The sequence below is a fragment of the Mytilus californianus genome, unplaced genomic scaffold (assembly GCF_021869535.1).
Source record: "Mytilus californianus isolate M0D057914Y unplaced genomic scaffold, xbMytCali1.0.p SCAF_2, whole genome shotgun sequence".
Classification (NCBI taxonomy): Eukaryota; Metazoa; Mollusca; class Bivalvia; order Mytilida; family Mytilidae; genus Mytilus; species Mytilus californianus.
Window position 1 is genome coordinate 11,019,968 of NW_026262668.1, and position 18,792 is coordinate 11,038,759.

General features: G+C 31.9%; 1 protein-coding gene across 1 annotated transcript in view; it reads right to left on the reverse strand.

Annotated features, from left to right (window-relative positions):
• LOC127729219 (retinoic acid receptor RXR-like) overlaps nt 1-13,518 on the reverse strand; it is a 60,751-nt gene extending 47,233 nt beyond the window's left edge. Inside the window, exon 1 of the mRNA XM_052236926.1 lies at nt 13,393-13,518. Within this exon, the coding sequence (XP_052092886.1) occupies nt 13,393-13,477 (85 nt within the window). The 5' untranslated portion in view covers nt 13,478-13,518. The remainder of the gene's footprint in view (nt 1-13,392) is intronic.
• Nucleotides 13,519-18,792: the final 5,274 nt, after the last annotated feature.

The window sequence follows — 18,792 nt, forward strand, 5'->3', positions numbered from 1 at the left end:
ATAAAATGTTTTCTCATTGCATAGTGCTTTTATTGATTACATACTGCCGTTGAATGATGTGTTAATGACTACGTTTCAAACAGTTTTAACGTTAGTCAATTTGTATTTAATTTGTTTAAGGCATTTTTTTAACAAATGTATCAAGTGTTATACATACTTAAAGAAAGAGAGGGAGGGACGAGATTAGACGAGAAAGCAATATCAAATATAAACTGAAAGTATTTAAAAATTTGTTTAACATTTGATACAAAAGTTTTAAATAAACATGACGTGTATTAATGTATGCAACAGCTAAATATTGTTTTATGAATAAGGCAACTTGAGTTTCTCAATATCCATAAGAAATATCTGTCGCTTTGTAAGTCCTGGTTTTATCATATTATAATCTATAAATTTGCATATTTTTAATTAAATGTTCTTTAAGTACATCTCAACATGTTACATCTAAACTAAAGGTGCACCTGGGTACAGCAATTCTAAACTCAACAATAACTGTCATAAATATGAATATTTAAGATACCAATTGTTCGTACAAAAAATAAAACACTGTGGAGATATCGAGTTTTTGTGAGTTCTATTTGATCGGACCCATGGCGCCGACATGAACATAGTTGTAAAAAATCGAGTTTCTCTGCTGGTGTAAAATTCTACCATATCTCCTTATTACAAGACCTTATAGCGACAAGTCAGACACATACATTCTTTTCATTTATTAGACTAGAAAGAGATTGGGTAAACGTTATAACCCCCCCCCCCCCTCCCCAAAAAAAAAGCAAGGTTGAAAGCTGAGCCTGTTTTTAGACCGATAGTGATCCATATCGTATACCAATTGACGTATTCAACATCAAAAGAAACAAAAGCAAGGTTGGGAAGCTGGACCTGGACGTATTCAACTTCCAAAGAAACAAAAGCGAGTTGGGAAGTTGGATTTGTTTTAAGTACATAAATGAAACATGTTAGATAGCAATGGAAGTATTTACCTTAAAAGAACATACGCGAGTTGGAAAGTTTGGTTCGATTTAATTTGATGAAGTTATTCATGCTATATAGCAATTGAAGTATTCACTTTAAAAAGAAAATAAACATAAACAAGTTGGGAAGTTGGGTTCGTTTTAAGTAATTAAGTGATCCCTGTCATATAGAAATTGGAGCATTCAATTTCCAAAGAAATTGTGGTTTGTTTTAGGTACTTTAGTGATCTATGTTTAACAATTGAATTATTAAATTGCCAAAGAAAATAAGCAAGGTGTGAGTTTGTAATAGATATACCATTGATACCTATTGTAAACCAATTAAGGGTTCAATTTCCGAAGAACATAAGATACAACACGCCATTTAACATTTGTCTTATGTTTGTATTCGTATTTCAAATATTTAAAAGTCGTCTCGAATTAATGCATCAGTTTGTGCAGAGAAGTGAAATTCATAATAGCCGAATAGTATTTACATATTTATTAAGGTTAAGAAATCTCAGCAAAAATCAACAAAATGAGAATAACTGTACTAATTTATTCCTTGTTAACGGAAGACTGATTCAAGAACTTTTAAGAAAGGAAAAAAAAACTATAATGTAATGACAGACGAATAGCAATTCATCTGTGAAATCCTATATTAAAGAAATATCACTGCAATCTGTTGCATATAAAATAAACGGCGGACAAGTACAATACAGAATACAAAAGAGGATTAGCATCAGGTACATGGATGGATGCATTTAATAGTGATTACATTTATATGTTCATTGATGAAGAAGCGTAACAACTGAATTAATGTCAAGCAAAACAGAGACATTACCATGTTTTCCCTGCATTGTTTCAAATGATAGAATTTTGATAGTTGATAAAAACTTGTTTGGGTTGAGTGTATTAAATTGGAAAGGGGAAAAGGGGGGGGGGGGTAAACTGTTAAAAGCTTTTCGAGGAGTTTAAGGCTACATTTAAGCAATTTGCATATACTTTGGTTGCATGTTAAAATAGTAAATATTAGTAAAGAATTAAATCCTAACACTCAATTGAAATATATTGGTGAAAACTAGTAGGACGAAGAAACGAACAAACATCCAAAAGCAGGAACCATGAGAACTATGTACTTTAATTTCCAGTTGAAGATAAAACATAAAAGATATTTTCATTAATAATCATAAAATCTACTTTGATATATAAATTTGTCTAGAAACAGAAAAAACATAATCAAGGCCACCAACTATCTGAAGTGTGATATCAAACACATTAGGAAAACCGCTAGAGACCGCTGATCATATAGGCACAGGCAAAATCATGACCGTTATTAAACATTTGAGACCGCTGATCATACAAGCACAGACAAAACTATGACGGAGATCGCTGATCATATAGGCACAAACAAAATCATAACCGAATTCAAACATTATACCACTGATCATACAGGCACAGCCAAAATAATGACTGCAGTCAAACATTAGAGACAGATGATCATACAGGCACAGACAAAACTATGACCGTATTCAAACATTATACCACTGATCATAATTATAGGCACAGACAAAATCATGACTGCAGTCAAACATTAGACAATTGATCGTATAGGCACAGCCAAAATTATGATCGTTTTCAAACATTAGATACCGCTGATCTTACAAGCACAGACAAAATCATGACCGTAATCAAACATTGTAGACCTATAGTCATACAGGCACTGACAAAATCAATGACCGTAGTCAAACATTGTAGACCTATAGTCACACAGGCACTGACAAAATCAATGACCGTAGTCAAACATTGTAGACCTATAGTCATACAGGACAAAATCAATGACCGTAGTCAAACATTGTAGACCTATAGTCATACAGGACAAAATCAATGACCGTAGTCAAACATAATATACCGATGATCTTATAAGCACAGAATCATGACCAAAGTCAAACATTGAACCTTACATGAACTAAGCATGCTTAAAACATTATCTCCAAGTTAAAGAAAATGAAAAAAATATATATACTACATACCATATTTCATGTTGTCCCTTTCTTCTGCAATTAAATGGTTGGTGAATTGTAATTAATATTTTCTGTCAGGACTTTTGAAGACAGAAATATTTTCTTTGAAATCGTTACGATGAAAAACGTTTAGGGTAATTGCAATATAACTTGAGTGTAGAAGAACTATGAGGTTTTCAAAAGCAAATACTACGTCAAACGATTATTCTTTTGACCAAATATCGCCATAAAATGATATATATCAGAAATTTAGCTAATGTGATAATTTAAAATTATCAAAATCTTATGACGAGACGCGAAAATGATAGGAAAATGACATACATTGTAACTAACAAAGGTTAAGATAATGTATAAATATACATTATTGCCTTATGTCATTGTCTTTTAATCAACAGCGTTAATCAAATACACCCATGCAAGAATATTTCACCATATAAGGTTAATAGATAAAGTAGAGTTGTCACACTTCTGAAATATGTGATAAAAACTTCTCATGTTATTTGAAAAGACTCTTGCATTACCACAGTGTTAACTTCTCATGTTATTCGAAAAGACGCTTGCACTACCCTTAAACATTCCGCTACATAGTTCACGTTCTCTCACTGAATGATTCGAAAGTTGTCTATTGATTGGCTGCGTTAATCACACATATTCTACTGGACGTGCAAAAACATATATAATAAGTATGCCTTGCTTGTTATTCAGACATATATCCGAAAATTAACAGTGAGGGGCATTTGAGTATTAAACTTTACGACAAAATAGATGATTTAAATTCCCCGTTTACGGGATGCTGCTTGACAGCGGATATTTACTTGTCAGTAATCTTACCCATCGAAGCCCCAAAGTTGAACCCATTTAATTTTGTGTTTGTATATCTGCTTTGGATCCTGTTGCCCACTTTTAAGTTTAATGTATATTGTTTTATGTACTGTTGTCTTTCTGTGCTTTTTTCTTTTTCTTTTGTCATGGTGTTTCTGCCTATCTTCGATTATGATTTTTGAGTGGATTTTTTTTTTTAATCACTGGTTTATATTGGTTTGTCTTTAGTTTTTTGTCTTTCAAATTGAGTTACTTGTTTGTATAATAATCAAATTTGTAGTATTTCCAGTTAATCAAAGATCCACGGATTGGACTATTTACCTAACAAATTGATAGCTAAATAAAGCTAGGCATTGATAAGGATACATGATTGCATTTTGCATTTGCTATTTGGTATATTCCACCCTTTTCTATCTCCGACTCTCATCGGCACCTGTGCTATTTAAACGATTATAATATTGAAATTACGACCTATCAACCAAAGCCAACAATTCCTGAGCACTTGACCATTCCATCACAAGTATCTACATTTCTTGGCAAATCAAGAGGACTTGAGTAAAAAACAAAATTTATTTAAGATCCATTGTTTAGTTTTATCAGTGGTGCATACATGACAACTTATTGTGATATATTTGAAGCATGATTTGTTCTATATTAAAATTACTTAAATATCCGAATAAGAAATCATGTACTAGTATTCCAGTTTTACATAAATTCCTTGTAATGCAAAATGCACGGCCAACTGATAAAACTCCCAACCTCCATAGCCAAAAAAAAAGGAAACAGAAAATTTAAACAGAAATTCATTTTAGCGACTAAGCCCTACAGAAATTCGACGAAAACGAGTTTCTTGATATTCTGATTATCTTCCACAATATGCTTTACACACTCGGTGTATACAAACTTCGCAGAGATTGGATAATTGTGATAATAAGTTCTTATTTATTGAGTTCTATGTGCAGTCATAAAAAATTAAAATTTTTGGCCTTTTTTGCTCATTTTTCTCATCGGTCGTCTGGCTTTTCTTAAATATATTTTTGTCTTGATATTGTTAGATATGTTTCTGTTTATAAAATTTATAAACTATCAATTAGATCTTTAATATTAGATTGATTATGTCTAAATTAGCTGATACCCCTATTTTTTGCACTAATAAATGATTTTTTTGTTTGTTTACAAGTATCAATTTCTATTATAATTTTGGTGTCATCCTGGTTTGCCCACTTTTAATTACATGAATATGTAAACATAGGGGGAATTGTTGTTTTAACAATTATAGTTTATTTCTGAATTATAGTCAAATATTTTACCTATTTTTTTACCTGTAAAATTTTATAAAAGATACTATATTCTGCTAATAAATCAAGGAAAATGTGCCAAAATATTTTATATTTTATATAGTTTTGAGCAGGAAAATGTATTTAATTTGACAAATATAAAATAAAAAAAATAAACAAATATGTGTACAAAAATGTTTATTATTTTTACAAATTATCAATAAATAGTTTTAATTATTGGTAAATTCTGAAAAAATGTAAAATAATGAAACTAAAGATTAGAATAAATGTCATTAAAATTTCTTTTTATTTATTCAACTTATTTATTTTTTTAATTCTAATAAATATACTGTTCTTAAATTTAATATAAAAATATCCAATTAATTTTAACAAATAGAATAAAAATGCAACTGTTCAGAAGCCAAGCTTAACATTTGACACAACAACGTCAGTTACAACTTCCAACCAGAAACAGTATTTATTGATTACGAGACAGAAACCAATAACGCAGCACAGACAGTGTTCCCAGGGGTAACCGTGAAAGGATGCTTCTTTCACTTTACCCAGTGTATTTGGCGAAAGGCACAGAAATGTGGACTACAGTCGTATTATAAAGATAAAATGCTCTGTGGGCACAGCTTGATACGACCGCAGAGGTCGAACCCTGAACAGTTGGGGCAAGTATGGACACAACATTCAAGCTTGATACAGCTCTGAATTAGAATTGTGATTAAATATTTGACACAGCATAGGTTTCTGACACAGAATGAATGTGGTCTAAGAACTTAAAATTTTTTAATTTACCTATCATGGTTAGATTCAGCATATCAAAGAACTCCAAGAATTCAATTTTTGTTAAAATCAAACTAAGTTTAATTTTGGACCCTTTGAACCTCAATGTAGACCAATTTAAAAAACGGGACCCAAAATTAAAAATCTAAATACACGTTTAGATTTGGCATATCAAAGAACCCCAATAATTCAATTTTTGATGAAACAAACTAAGTTTAATTTTGGACCCTTTTGACCTCAATATGAACCAATTTGATAGCGGGGCCCACAAATGAAAAATCTAAATACATGGTTAGATTCAGCATATCAAAGAACCCCATATATTCAAATTTTGTTGTAATCAAAGAAAGTTTAATTTTGGACCCCAATTTGGACCAACTTGAAAACTGGGCCCAAAATCAAAAATCTAGATACATGTTTAGATTCAGCATATCAAAGAACCCCTAGAATTCATTTTTTGTTAAAATCAAACTAAGTTTTGTGACTTTTGAAATATATATATATATATATAAAAGATTGTATTTCCCATCATTATACATATGGTGCCCCATATGACTTATTTTACATTAGTGCTTAAAGTTTGTTTATTTCATTATGCAATAAAATTGAGAATGGAAATGGGGAATAATTATGTCAAAGAGACAACAACCCGATCAAAGAGCAGATAACAGCATTTATAAACTTGGTTATTATATTATTTAAATTATGTTTGCAATAAAAGACAACTTGTATTGGTGTATTTATATCATGAAAATCATTCAAAAACTAATGAATAATAAGACACTTTTATAACTGAATGTCATTGTTTTGTCATTACATGTAGTTGTACACATATGTATCGATGAATGAATCGATTGATTTGATATTAAGTTATTGAGAGAAAAGATATTTGATTTATTTATTATTTTTCCATATAAATGAAAATGGAATTACAAAATATAAAATACCTTATATATAGAAAACACTAATAAACTATATATACCTAAGTTGGAACAGACTATACAATTGTATGCTCATTAAACCTTTTGTCTTTTTTGTTTTCTTTACTAATAGATAATTGGTATAATTAAAAGTGGGCAAACCAGTAGTAAACCATAATTTTTTTATTGCTTGTGGACGTTTCGTCTCAAAGGGTATCACCAAATTATAAGCCTGATATCTTAGATGAGCTTTTACAACCACTGGGGTCGATTACACTGCTGATGGGTGTTTTTTCCCCAAAGGGTATCACCAGTACAGTAGTCGGCACTTTCGTGTTGACATTAAATATCATAGATATGTTCATTTCTGTTATTTACTGTTTATAAAATTGCAAATTATTCGAAACACTACGGTTTTCCTACCGCCTGGCGTAGATTGCATTAGCGGTATTTGACACAACTTTCCGGAATTTTCCGTTTTTATGCTGTTAAACTTCGTATTTGACTTAGCCTTCCAACTGTTTTGATTCGAGCGCCACTGATGAGATATTTGTAGACGAAACGCCCGTCTAGAATACCAAATTTTAAGCCTGGTATCTTTGCCGGATGAGATGCCTCGGTGGCCGAGTGGTCTAAGTAGTTCAGCTACTGTATCACACTGAGGTTGTGAGTTCGAAACCCGTACGTAGCCAGTGCGTTCGATTCCAATCTTAATTGACTAGGATTGCCAGTTTTCCTGCCGAAAGTCGGTGGTTCTCCCCGGGCACTCCTGTTTTCTCCACCAGCACAAAAAGGCCACCACGAAATAGCCAATAGTGCTGAAATGATTTTTTTTATTATTCGATAGAAAGCTCTTTAGTAGTTATTTTGCAAAGTTTGCATGATAAAATAAGGTGTTCTTATTTTTTTTACTTATGCTATTTTTAATTATAGACGGGCTTATATAAACAAATGCATGCAAAATCTCGGTTAAAATTACATTTTATGATAATGACAAAATATTAAAACAAAAAATGTTAACAAATCATTTGGATTTCCGCGTTAGTAAGAAAAATATATTATTTTTATGCAATATAAACAAGCTGTTGTATAAACTGCGTATAAGTTATTGCAGAAAATTTATGGGGATAAAATTTCATTCATTTTTCTATTTTAGGTATGAAATTGTTTAACATGGTTGATCAGTGGTTTTGAAACCAGAATTTAGTTCATATATTCACATATTTATTGGTTTGTAAGCAATTTTTACACAAAAATGTAGTTAAGTTAACCGATTTAAAATCGGAAATAGTCATCTACTGCAGCCCAAACACACGTAAATGGATAGTTTGCTTTAAAGATGGAAAGATAATAGGGACCATAAAAACCTTAAGTCAACGAAAAAAAAACCAACATCATAGCTACATGGTTTACAAAAACTACTTAAAGAGGACGTGGGTGCCCTGAACTTGACCGACTATATTGAAACCAGTCTTGTTACTACTGATAAAATCAGAAGATGAAAAATATCCGGTGGTAAGGCAACATCCTAAATCGGACTTGTATAAGTCTCATGTCTAACACTAACATTTAAATTTTCATTTTACACGACCGAAAATGATAGTTTTAATCAAAACAATGTTCTGGACAAGGAGAATGAATGTAGAAGCATTGCCGTTACCGGCAGAAAAAACACGGACTTTGGAAAATAAGATACACAACTACGGGTGAACAAAGGTGGCCTGAAAAGATCATCATTATCTGCTTTCTTGTGTTACCCGTCGTATTGATTACGTCAAGTAAAACCCCGCGTGACCGACAAATCGCATTCAGTGATATCAAAGAGAGGGGATAAGAAGATGGCTTTGTTAGGGATAATGCAAGCTTCTTTTTATTTTTCTTGAGAAGCGAATGTATGAAGTGTGCCTGGTACAACTAACAGGAGAAAAAGACAAAAAGAAATGCACAGTTAGTTCCAATAGGAACCCCGACTGTCTGCTGAAGGCTACGTCCACCAATCGAAACACGTAAGTTGTCATCAAAATCTCAAGCATATTAATGATGTTATTTTGTTGAAAACATAGCGGTTGTAATAATTTAAACATAAATTATATAATCATAATTACAGAATAATCCCAAAATATTTAGCATATCAGTTCACAAAAAAATCTAATAATGTTAAAAAGTAAATTAACAAAAATACCAAACTCCAAGGAAAATTCAAAACGGAAAGTCCCTTATAAAATGGCAAAATCAAAAGCTCAAACACATCAAACGAATGAAATACAACTGTCATATTCCTGATATTTCCTTATATAGAACATGGTGGATTAAACCTGGTTGTATAGCTAGCTAAACCTCTCTTAAGGTAAAAGACCTTATTATGTCTGAGACAACTAACTAAAGACAATGGCAGCACATCAAAGTAGTCATCAACCCTTAATAAACACTGAATCAGCTAACCAACGATATAAACTAAGAAACAGGTGACCAACGTAAGTCAATAACACACAGATGGAGAACCCTTTATATAAGCACTAAAACACAGAGAAGTCAACATATAACAGAATCTTAGATACAGACGATACATTCAACAATATACTAAGAAACACTTTAAATATATCCTCAGCTGTATTTGTCAAAACCTTCTAGAATCTTGGGTCCCAGATGCTCTTTATCTTCGTACTTCATTCGTGTGTCACTGACGAGTCTTTTGTAGACAAAACACACCTCTAACGGATGAAATTATAAGCCTGGTATCTTTGAGTAATATATATAGATAGACACTAAGACACAACTGATTCATGCCATAATATGCACTTACAAACACCGGAATCAACAAGAAATAGACATTGAGATACAGCTAAGGCAACCAACAAGGGGAGAAAGGGACACTCAGACAGCTCAATCAACCAATAATCATCACTAAGAGACAGATGAATCAATAACAGACCCTATGCAACAGCTGATTCAACTCATACCGGTAATAAACAATACGACACAGCAGAAAAACATAGTCAACAACCCATAATAGGTTCCATGACACATCTGATTCAAATCATAATAGACACTAAGACACAGCTGATCAAACCCATAATAGACACTAAGACACAACTGAACAAACCCATAATAGACACTAAGTCAGGAACCTGATGTTCAGTGGTTGTCGTTTGTTGATGTGGTTCATAAGTGTTTCTCGTTTCTAGTTTTTTATATAGATTAGACCGTTGGTTTTCCTGTTTGAATGGTTTTACAATAGTCATTTTGGGGCCCCTTATAGCTTGTTGTTCGGTATGAGCCTAGGCTCCGTGTTGAAGGCCGTACTTTGACCTATAATGGTTCTATACTTTTACAAATTGTGACTTGGCTGGAGAATTGTCTCATTCGCACTCATACCACATCTTCTTATATCTGTCTAAGACACTGCTGATCAAACCCATAATAGACAATAAGACAAAACTGATCAAATCCATAATAGACACTAAGACACAACTGATAAAAAATATAAAAAAGATACTAAGACCCAACTGATCAAATCCATAATAGACACTAAGACAAAACTGATCAAATCCATAATAGACACTTAAGACCAACTGATCTCATCCATAATAGACACTAAGACCCAACTGATCAAATCCATAATAGACACTAAGACCCAACTGATCAAATCAATAACGGACACTAAGACACAACTAATAAAACACATATAGACACTAAGACACAACTGATCAAACCCATAATAGACACTAAGACATTACTGATCAAATCCATAATAGACACGAAGACACAACTGATCAAACCCATTATAGACACTAAGACACAACTGATCAAACCCATAGTAGACACTAAGACACAGCTGATCAAATCCATAAAAGACACTAAGACATAACTGATCAAACCCATAATAGACACTAAACACAACTGATCAAATCCAAAATAGACACTAAGACACAACTAATCAAACCCATAGTAGACATTTAGACACAACTGATCAACCCCATAAAAGATACTAAGACACAACTGATCAAATCCATAATAGACACGAAGACACAACTGATCAAATCCATAATCGACACTAAGACAAAACTGATCAAATCCAAAATAGATACTAAGACACAACTGATCAAATCCACGATAGACATAAAGACACAACTGATTAAATCCATAATAGACACTAAGACACAACTGATCAAACACATAAAAGACATTAAGACACAACTGATCAAATCCACAATAAACACTAACACACAACTGATCAAATCCATAATCTACACTAAGACACAACTGATCAAATCCATAATAGACACTAAGACCCAACTGATAAAATCCATAATAGACACTAAGACACAACTAAAAAAACACATACTAGACACTAAGACACAACTGATCAAATCCATAACAGACACTAAGACATAACTGATCAAACCCATAATAGACAATAAGACGCAACTGAGTCAACCGAAGCTAAGAAACATTCTGAGACAACGCATAACAGACAACTGAAATAACCATTGCAGATACTAAGACAAATAATTTAACAGACATTAACACACTTTTCCGACCCCATTCCGACCGGACATGGCTGCGTATTTATACATCCCGTATAGCCAAACGGACGCCTCACTTTATCAAGGGTTTTACAGGCAGAAAGTGAGAAGTCATAGGATGACCATATTTCTATACCCCCAGCCAATCCTTGGGGACATTCGATTATTGAAGAGAAAACCGACAATAGACATAGACTTAGCTAAGAAAATCCGGTCTAAGTTGAGATATTAAGACCTAACTGACACATTCTAAAAATATGCTAAAAAAGGTTAACAAACAAATTGCATAGAAAACTAAAAGACATTTGGAACCATGAATTATTTATACTCAAAATAGTATTTGATCTGCTCCGCGAAGACCGTTATACTATTTCGTCTTCAAACGCTGTACACAGTTAAAGTTGAATAGAATCGGAATAATCAGCATCAATGTAACATAGAATATATATAATAATAGTATCTCAAAATCTAAATATGAAAGTTTTTCTTCGGCAGTTTCTATAAATATTATTGTTCAATTCTTCAAAACAGCAAACTACCAAACTCAGGATTCATTTTTATAAACTTTGCACTAACCAGAATTGTTTGGTTATGTTATATCACAAAGTTAAAGTACTTCAATAAATGATTTTTATCAATAATGTTTAATCCATAGGTCTTCTATAATTTTTAATAACTTCATTTCATCACGTGATTTTTAATTCTGTTTTCATAATATGATGATTCATAATATGAACAAAAAATTAAAACATTTATTTAAAAAATACGGAAATATCATGTTACCTAATATTTCATTAATTTTTGAAGCTGTAATGTGCAATAAAATCACGTATTTCCGACATGACTTCTCATTTGAAATTGCTACAAATGATGCGGTTCTTTATTTAATCAGCTTGCTCTTAACCGAGATATATTTTTAGATATATTTCAGTGAGCTCGTAAATCTGGTAAGCATTTTCTATTTTTAGATTTGGTGCGACAATCATATAAAGTTTATCGGAATTATGTAATAAGGGGTCGTTTTTTTTCTATTCCGCCAGAATTTTGTATTCTAATATTATTTGACAATACACCATTATTAATGCATGATTTTTTTTTAATATTAAATAAATAAATAAATAAATAAATAAATAAATAAATAAATAAATAAATAAATAAATAAAGAGGTTGCAGTATTTATGCAAAGGGGGGGTCAATGAACCCCTATCAACCAAACACACGAGGCTTATAATTTTGTACGCTAGACGCTCGTTTCGTCCATAAAAACTCATCAGTAACGCTCAAATAAAAAAAAATTAAAAGGCCAAATAAAGTACGAAGTTGAGGAGCAATGAAAATTATTACAATATTTTACATGATAATTAAATACCAGCCTAAATCTTTGTGAAATTCATGTTAAGACATCTAGAGCTTCATATATTACTTTATCAGGTTCTATTCGTTATAACTGACCTTTTCAATTAAAAAAATATAAGTCAAGCATTTTTATTATTGTCATAATTATTGTTATTATTATTATTATTATTATTATTAATTATTATCATTATTATTATTATTATTATTATTATTATCTAGAAGATAAAACTGTGAAATAATATTATTGTTTACACGGGTAAAGCTTACAATGTAATTGCGATCACATTTGAACATCCCGTGCATAAACTATAATATTTTTGAAATTGTAAAAACTTGGGTTTAAGTTTATGAAACATTAAATTGAAAACAATGTATATATGTGCATTATACACAATGAGAAAAATTTATGGGATCAACTGATTAACTTGTGTTTTGTTTTTCTTGCTATATCTTAAATTGGCACATAACCTACGTAACATCAACAAAGTAATATATTTATTATTGCATTTGAACTCGTAAGGGTTTTTATTTTTTGTTATAAAGTTTATTATTGAATATCTGGATAAATGCACACAATTTTAAATTGTTTCTTACTTTGTAAGTTGAATAAAAGTAAATTAATTTCATTATGCCATTCTGTGACATCTGGTGGCAGCTACAATATCAGGGTGTATCTAGTACAAAATATATATATATATATATGTATAAACAATGATGATACTGACCTGTGATCGAGGGGATATACAACCCGAACAAACTACTTTCAGTCTCGGTTGATTTAAAATTCGCCACCATACTTTGCGGTTTCATAAAACAACTACTCAAGTATTAACTATCATCCGAAAATTCACCGAATAGACAGAAGAAAAAAAAACAGTTAAGAAACATATCTTGATGTTTTCATTGGTTAGCATTGACTTGAGGTCACGCAGTACAAGTACTGTATGAAGTCGAATCTTGCTGTTTTCTATTTCGATCACAACAAAAAATTAGAATAAGAGAAGAACAAAAATAAATGTTGACATTTTAATACTTTGTTTCTGTTTGATTAGAAATAAAACATGCATTCTTGATAGGTAAGAAGCGCAAAAATGATATTTTAAAAGAAACTGCATGATATAGCGTGAGAAATCCTCTATACAGTTATATCATGTTACGAGCTAAGGCTGAGTCAGTACACATTCTTAGATATAAATACATCGAATGAGATGCACCCAATCACCCACAGAAGGCAATACAACACGCTTTACAATACACCGGTTTTACGCTATTCAACACAAATGCCAAAATCTAACCTAGAGGTCTCATACGCAATTGTTAAACAAATTATTATTGATAGAAAACCCTATGATATTCCCAAAAAGTGTGGTGAAGTTTGTTATTAAATGCTAAAAATATCAATTAAATATTTAAATCTGACACTTTAAAGAATTAATCATATCAAATTGAGTGTCTCGAATATAAACTCGTTTCTTTAGAATACCACATCTAAATGTCATCATCTATTTATTTATAAGGTAACAAATAAAGATAAAGATATTGTATTACATTTCATTTCCATTTTATAATTGTAAATTCATGACCATTTACTGTGTAAACATATCTGATGTTCACGCTTAAAGAAGTACTTAAACTTTGGGAACATCCTTTTTTGGATAATGATTGTATCTGCGGGATACATTCATGAAACTTGTTGTTAGACGCTCGTTGGGTTTAATCACGTGGTTTTAATTTTCCCTTTAATCTTTATACGATGAAAGCTATTCCATAAATATGTACGTGTCATACTTACTGAAATCAATTTATAGAACTTCTAGATTGTACTTGAGAATAAACAGGGACCTATTTCACTATTTTTTTCTTAATTACATACACATAACTAAGGGGAACTGAAGGTTGTTTCAAACATCTTGCATAATAATGACCCATCAGTTGATAGAAAATGTATCAACTGATGTAAAAATGTAAACCATGCAGTGACGTTGAAGCAGTATCTATGATATGCCATGATGTCAAAGACATCCAACACTGTAAATCAAGACTAATCATCTTATCGATCACCGAAATATATCATAGTCCTGGTTAGCAAATTACTCTACTGCAATTTATACAGAGGTTTGAATTTTTCTTGGCAAAATTCACCGCAACCATAACAGACTAGGGTTAATGATTAGAGCAGTTGATAATTTGGCCTTCTCAAATCGAAAATGTATTTATATGCAGATAGTATGTAGTTTTAACTATGTGATACACAGCTCTGCCATTGTCAACAACCAGTTTCCCGAGGATAACCAGTTCGCGTATCTTTGCCATACTCACTTACAATTTGAATGGTTATTTTGAAAACGAGGTCTTTTACAAAAAAAAAGGAGGCGGATGAAACACGTGAGACACACAAAAAATTCAAAAGTCGATGATAAACCGACAACTTTAAGGCAAAAAAAGAAAGATAAACAACCGTCTACAAAACACGCATAGAAACTGAAGACTGAGCAACACGAACCCAATCATTATCAATGGGTGATCTCAAGTGCTCCGAAAAGGTATTAGCAGGTCTAAAGTTTGTTCATAATTCCTTACGAAAGATTAGTTCCACCATGGAAGTATTATATTGACAATATAATACTTCCATGGTTCCATATGGTGGCGTTTTCGCGTTTTCGCGTTTTCTCCTTTCACTTTGCAAACGCGAAATCGAGAAATCGAGAAATCGGGAAATCGGGAAATCGAGAAAGCGAAATCGAGAAATCGGGAAATCGAGAAATCGGGAAATCGGGAAATCGAGAAAGCGAGAAAGCGAAATCGAGTAATTGGGAAATCGAGAAATCGAGAAAGCGCAAACGCGACATCCGACCAATTTTTAAAACTGGGTCAAAAATAAAAAAAATCTAAATACACGCTTAAATTAAGCATATCAAAGAACCCCACATATTCAATTTTAGTTGAAATCAAACAAAGTTTAGTTTTGGACCCTTTGGACCTTCATGTGGACCAATTTGTAAACCGGATCAACAATAAAAAATCTAAAAACACGCTTAGATTCAGCATTTCAAAGAACCACCATAATTCAATTTTTGATGAAATTAAACATAGTTTTATTTTGGACCCTTAGGACCTCAATGTGGACCAATTTAAGAACGGGCCAATTATCCTTAAGCCAAATGCACGGTTAGATTCAGCATATTAAAGAAGCCCAAGAATTCAAGACCTTGAATTAAACCCCACTGAAATTGGTTAAAAAATAAGCAATTCATACAAAGTATTAGAAAGTATTGTTTTTGACCTCTTATTCCTAAACGGTTAGGGCCATAACCCCCAAAATCAATCCCAACCTTCCTTTTTTTGTTTGGAACCTTGTGTTTCAATTTCATAGAAATCCGTAGACTTATATTGTTATAAGTTGTCCCAAAAACCAGAAAATCCTTGTCTTTTTCCCCTTCTTGGCCCCTAATTCATAAACGGTATTGGCCATCCCAAAATCAATCCCAACTTGTACTCATGTCTTCAATGAGACCTTAAACTTGTACTCGTGTCTTCGATGCGACCTTAACATTAATTCAAAAAAATATTGTATAATAGTGCATGCTTCTAAGTTACATTCCAATAAAAGTGAAACATTACACCAATCTTTTCTCCCTGCAACCATATGATTTAGCTATCAAATTGTCTTCCAGAAACCTGTCAAAATACCGAGAATAAACTGACTATATTTAGCACAGTGTTCCAAATATGGCACGTTGATTAAGGTTGGAAATCTGAAGAAATGATTCTGTGAAAATATTACAATCAGCAATATTACCAAATAGAGCTCAATTTCCCAGTTTAGATTTGTTTTTATTCATTTATTTGAACAAAACAAAAACAAGTGCATTTTTCCTTTTGTGTGAGAAAAAAGTGAAGCATATGGAAAATGTTAAATGTAATTAATAGCCATGAGATTAAAAAAAAGTAGAAAATTTATCACTCATCACTACTGCGGAATATATATGTTGGTTTCTTCAAAATTTCTGTATTTATTGTGAACTGAATTGAAAGCACCGGTTGTTTGAGAATAAATATGGTCATTAACCATATTTTTGTAAGGAAAAAATTCATTTATCAGTTACTCCGAACTCGACAATATTTTACAGTTTTCAGAATTTCCTAGATTTTTATTTGTTTGTTCAATTTTGATTTTTTTTAATGAAGAAATTTTTAGTGGCAATTCTGGACTTATAGACCATTAATGTACGACTCACTTAAAGCTTTGCTGACAGCTGTACGATTGTTACAGATTTCTATAACTTTTTTGATAGATTTCCCTTAATTTGTCCTTAAATATATTTTTTTTGAGACTTCGCATCGACCTTTACCTATATACAGCTGCGGTGTTAAACTACAACAACGAACTCATCAATATTCTTAGATTTAGCAGCTATATAATAAGTGGTAGAAAACCCGGATACAAATCAATTAAATGTGTTTGTGGTCAAGTTTGATTCGAATTGGTTTATGTGATTTTTCAACAATAAATTATAGATGGACAGACACCAGCTAAACACAAAATATTATGCTATTCCTTTAGACAAGAACAGGTAATTAACGCTGGCTACTAGTATCATCATCTGCAAGGTCTACCTATGTTCTTTACATATGGTAAGTTTAATGCAGATAATCATATCAAAAGAAAATGAAAAAGGGAAACAAGTGCAAGGACAAACAGACAGATACAGGTTTTACAACTTAATATGGAAGTTCTTAAAAAATCCAAAATTACATAACAAGCTTGCCCTGAAACCCATCCAAACGCGACACGACTTTTTCTGAATACTTGCTCCTGGCACACAGTATTTCGCTTTCTCGATGTACGGAAGATGACCAGGCAAGGTGAAAATTTATAAATTTCGGAACAACAGCAAACTAGAACTTGATGCTACGAATTACGGTTTAGCAATGGTTATATATTAACAGTTCATGTTCATTAGAAAAATCAAATATAGAAAATGCTAAGTAAAATCGAATATAATGGATAAGATCTTGCCAAAAAAAAAACATAAAAATAACAAAAAATAGACAAACTAGGGGTATATGCCAAAAAGAAGAAAGAACATTGAAAAAGATTACATGGACAAGCAGAAACAAATGGCAAAGAAAATATTGAATTTATAAGTGATATATTTTACTGAACTGAACTGTTTGGAGTTTTTTCAGTAGATTCCAATTAATAGGAACACTTTATAAGAAAAGTTTCCTAGTATAATATTAAGTATAAGATTGTTCTTAAGTCACGCTACATACAAAGAATTACAGACGAAGTTAGACAGCATCTGAAATATCTTATCAACTGAACATTCATTTTTTTTTTAAAGAATTTTGTTTTTTATTCAAACTTCAAATCAAATAGCTCAAGTGTGTGTGTTTAGTCCACCCAACCACGCATACAACGTGACACATTTTCCAAAATATGAAATCATGCAGTATAAATATCACCTCACCAATTCAGTGTGTTATAAGAGAGTATGTCACATAAGAGATAACCAATTATCTGTTTCATCCTCAGACTTAAAGTGCGATGAACACTTATCTCTATAGCAACTGTTTAACGCTAAGACATATTCATTAGATCAATTCATTACCTATTGCACAGGTGGCCATAGAAAAGAACAGATGTATTCCGAAAAGACAGTAGGCATTTCCGGTATTCCGAAATACTACAGCATCAATTAATATATATGCGTGAACTCGCTAGGGGCTCACGCAATAAACACAGAATGTATTATATCATAAGGTATGTTAAAAGAAATACACTCGTTTGTCTATTGTGTGTATGTTTTAATGTCTTTTACAGGGGGAGTAGCTGCCTGGTAATGTTTACCCAACATTTCCTTTAATCAGCGCGAGATCATTTCATGCCATACAGTGTGCCATATTTAATATGATAACGCGTTAAATAATGCACAGCCCTGTACTTATTTCGTAACAATAATATTGAAGCCTGGAAGTCTTGATATGTTTTTTTATATAAGGATTTGTTTTTAATATATATATTTTGTTAAAGAAAGGTGTTATGATAAGTCAATTGAAAGGTAAAGTTCGACGCGTAAGAATTTAAAGGGCCTAAACATCGAACATGTCGAAGATGTCTA